At 26.6% G+C, this 2132-nt stretch overlaps 1 protein-coding gene across 1 annotated transcript; it reads right to left on the bottom strand.

The window, feature by feature from the left end:
• Window positions 1–789: 789 nt before the first annotated feature.
• LOC115033291 lies at window positions 790–1801 on the bottom strand. Its single transcript, XM_029485602.1, has 2 exons — window positions 1501–1801; window positions 790–1422 (listed from the first exon to the last, which is right to left on the bottom strand). The coding sequence occupies exons 1-2, from the start codon at window positions 1671–1673 to the stop codon at window positions 1218–1220; spliced, it is 378 nt and encodes a 125-aa protein (XP_029341462.1). The 5' UTR covers window positions 1674–1801; the 3' UTR covers window positions 790–1217.
• Window positions 1802–2132: the final 331 nt, after the last annotated feature.

Genomic DNA, 2132 nt, shown 5'->3' with positions numbered 1-2132 from the left:
ATTATAAAATATTAAATTTCTTTAACAAAAGCATGTGGTGCACACTAAAACTAAGCCACGGTTTTTTTCGCAAATGTATATTATGGTATAACAATATACATTATAATAATTCGCACTCCTAGAACAAGACTGCCACAACTCAAAATGTATAGTTTTGAGAAAAATTCGATTTGAAGTTTGGACCTAAGATATTTTAATACGTTTTTTACTTATGTGTTTGAAATTTAATTTAATTTAATTTAATGATATTGAATGTGGCGTTCTTGCATTTTATAGAGCGTATTTTTCTCTATTCAACAGCAGTCATAACTCAAAATTGATGAATAAAATGAATATTTGATATTTTGTTTCAAACGCTCCGGTGTGCTCTGTATCACTATTATTGGTTTTGGTGTTATAGGGGTGAATGGTGGTGAAGTATGGAAGTAGTGAGAAGTAGATTTTAAATGTTGAGGAAATGTATTGATTTTAATGTGGTTAGTTAGTATATTAATTTTTGTTTTGTATGAGAGAAGACTATTTTGATAAAAAGTTGTTAATTGTGAGGAGGGAATTTGAAAATTTTGTAAAGTTAATTGATTTATAATGTATTTAATAAAGTTTATTTTTTTATTCATTTTTTTTAATGTCACACGGATTATTCATTTTAATACATCTATCGATTTTCTGTGATTTAATTTCATTTATGTTAAGTATGTTTTTTAATAAAGGAGAATTTTTTTTTTAAATTTATTATTGCAGTGTTTGATGTATTTATTATGTAATGGAATGGTGATTTATTGTATTTTAGTTATTGTATTTATTATTTTTTTGTCTATAAGTGTTTTTATGGAATTTTTTAAGTGTTGATTATTTAATTTAGTGTCATAATTTAGTGATTAGTAATTTGATAGTGTTACAAACTTGGTGTACAATTGTTTGAACTGAAAAAATAATATATTATGTATTAATATTTGTTATATGTGTTAATTATTTATACATTTACGAATTGATTGCTAAGGAGCAGACCAATCACTATAATCTCCATAAATGAGAAATCGGGATTGCTGTAATTGACGAGGTCCATATAAAATTTAACAAAATAATCCCCGACATCAACCATCAGAAGGTTTTCTGAGGACTCATATCTGTAGAACAAAGGCGATTAAATAATATATTTTTGTTCAAACAGTTAATAATAATAATACTCACGGAAGTTAATTTATATTAAAACTCCTTTATACTATTTTATCAATTTTAAAGAGTGCTTTGAGGAATTCGTATTTAATTATGTTATTAAATACAAATTCTCCATGCTTAGTAAATGCATCATTGACATTTTTATAAAACCTTTCTTTGAATGTATGTATCAGATTTAACTGTGTACATATCTGATATTGTTTTATTACATCGTTTAGCAAACTAATTGCAATGTCATCATGGCTATTATAGAACAATATGAGGTTTATACGAATATATTATATGGATATACATTATAAAATAAAGAACATTGATGCTTACTAATTGGCATCCACCATGGTGCTGAACGGAAACATAATGCGTTTCGTAATCCAATTGTGGACTACCACTGTCTGGTCTTCTTCCATAATGTCTTCATCCATATGCATGAGAAACGTAAGTTTAAATACTTCAGTTTCTACATTTATATGTTTTGAAGACCATATATCCTTCATCTTTAATTCAATCCAGGGATAATCTTCTTCCCCTGCATTGAATTCATATTTCAAATCCCTGCAAACAAATTAATTTGAAATGTACATAGTTATTTAATTTTTTTTTTTTTGTTATATTATATTATACACACCTTATATTGTCAAACTCTAACATTTTTTTTAACGTTTTTGTTTCTGCTATTTGCAATGATTTTTTACTTTTTTAGATTCTGAACGAAGTGATGAATGTATTGATTTTACAATGATGTGTGTTTTTTTTTTTTTTTTTTTTTTTTTTTTTTTTTTTTTTTTTTTTTTGGGGGCCGAACACACACTTTTTGAGAAATAAAAATGGCTCCATTTTCAAAAGGTGTACCTTTTCTGAAAGGAAAGGGAATCCAGTTGGGACTTTGGGGGGGCAAAAAGGAAAATTTTCCCATACTTTTCCAAAGCGGCGGGAAAAACTTTATAAAAAATAAC

Source organism: Acyrthosiphon pisum, chromosome X (genome assembly GCF_005508785.2).
Source record: "Acyrthosiphon pisum isolate AL4f chromosome X, pea_aphid_22Mar2018_4r6ur, whole genome shotgun sequence".
NCBI lineage: Eukaryota > Metazoa > Arthropoda > Insecta > Hemiptera > Aphididae > Acyrthosiphon > Acyrthosiphon pisum.
This window is presented reverse-complemented; position numbering and strand designations above follow the sequence as displayed.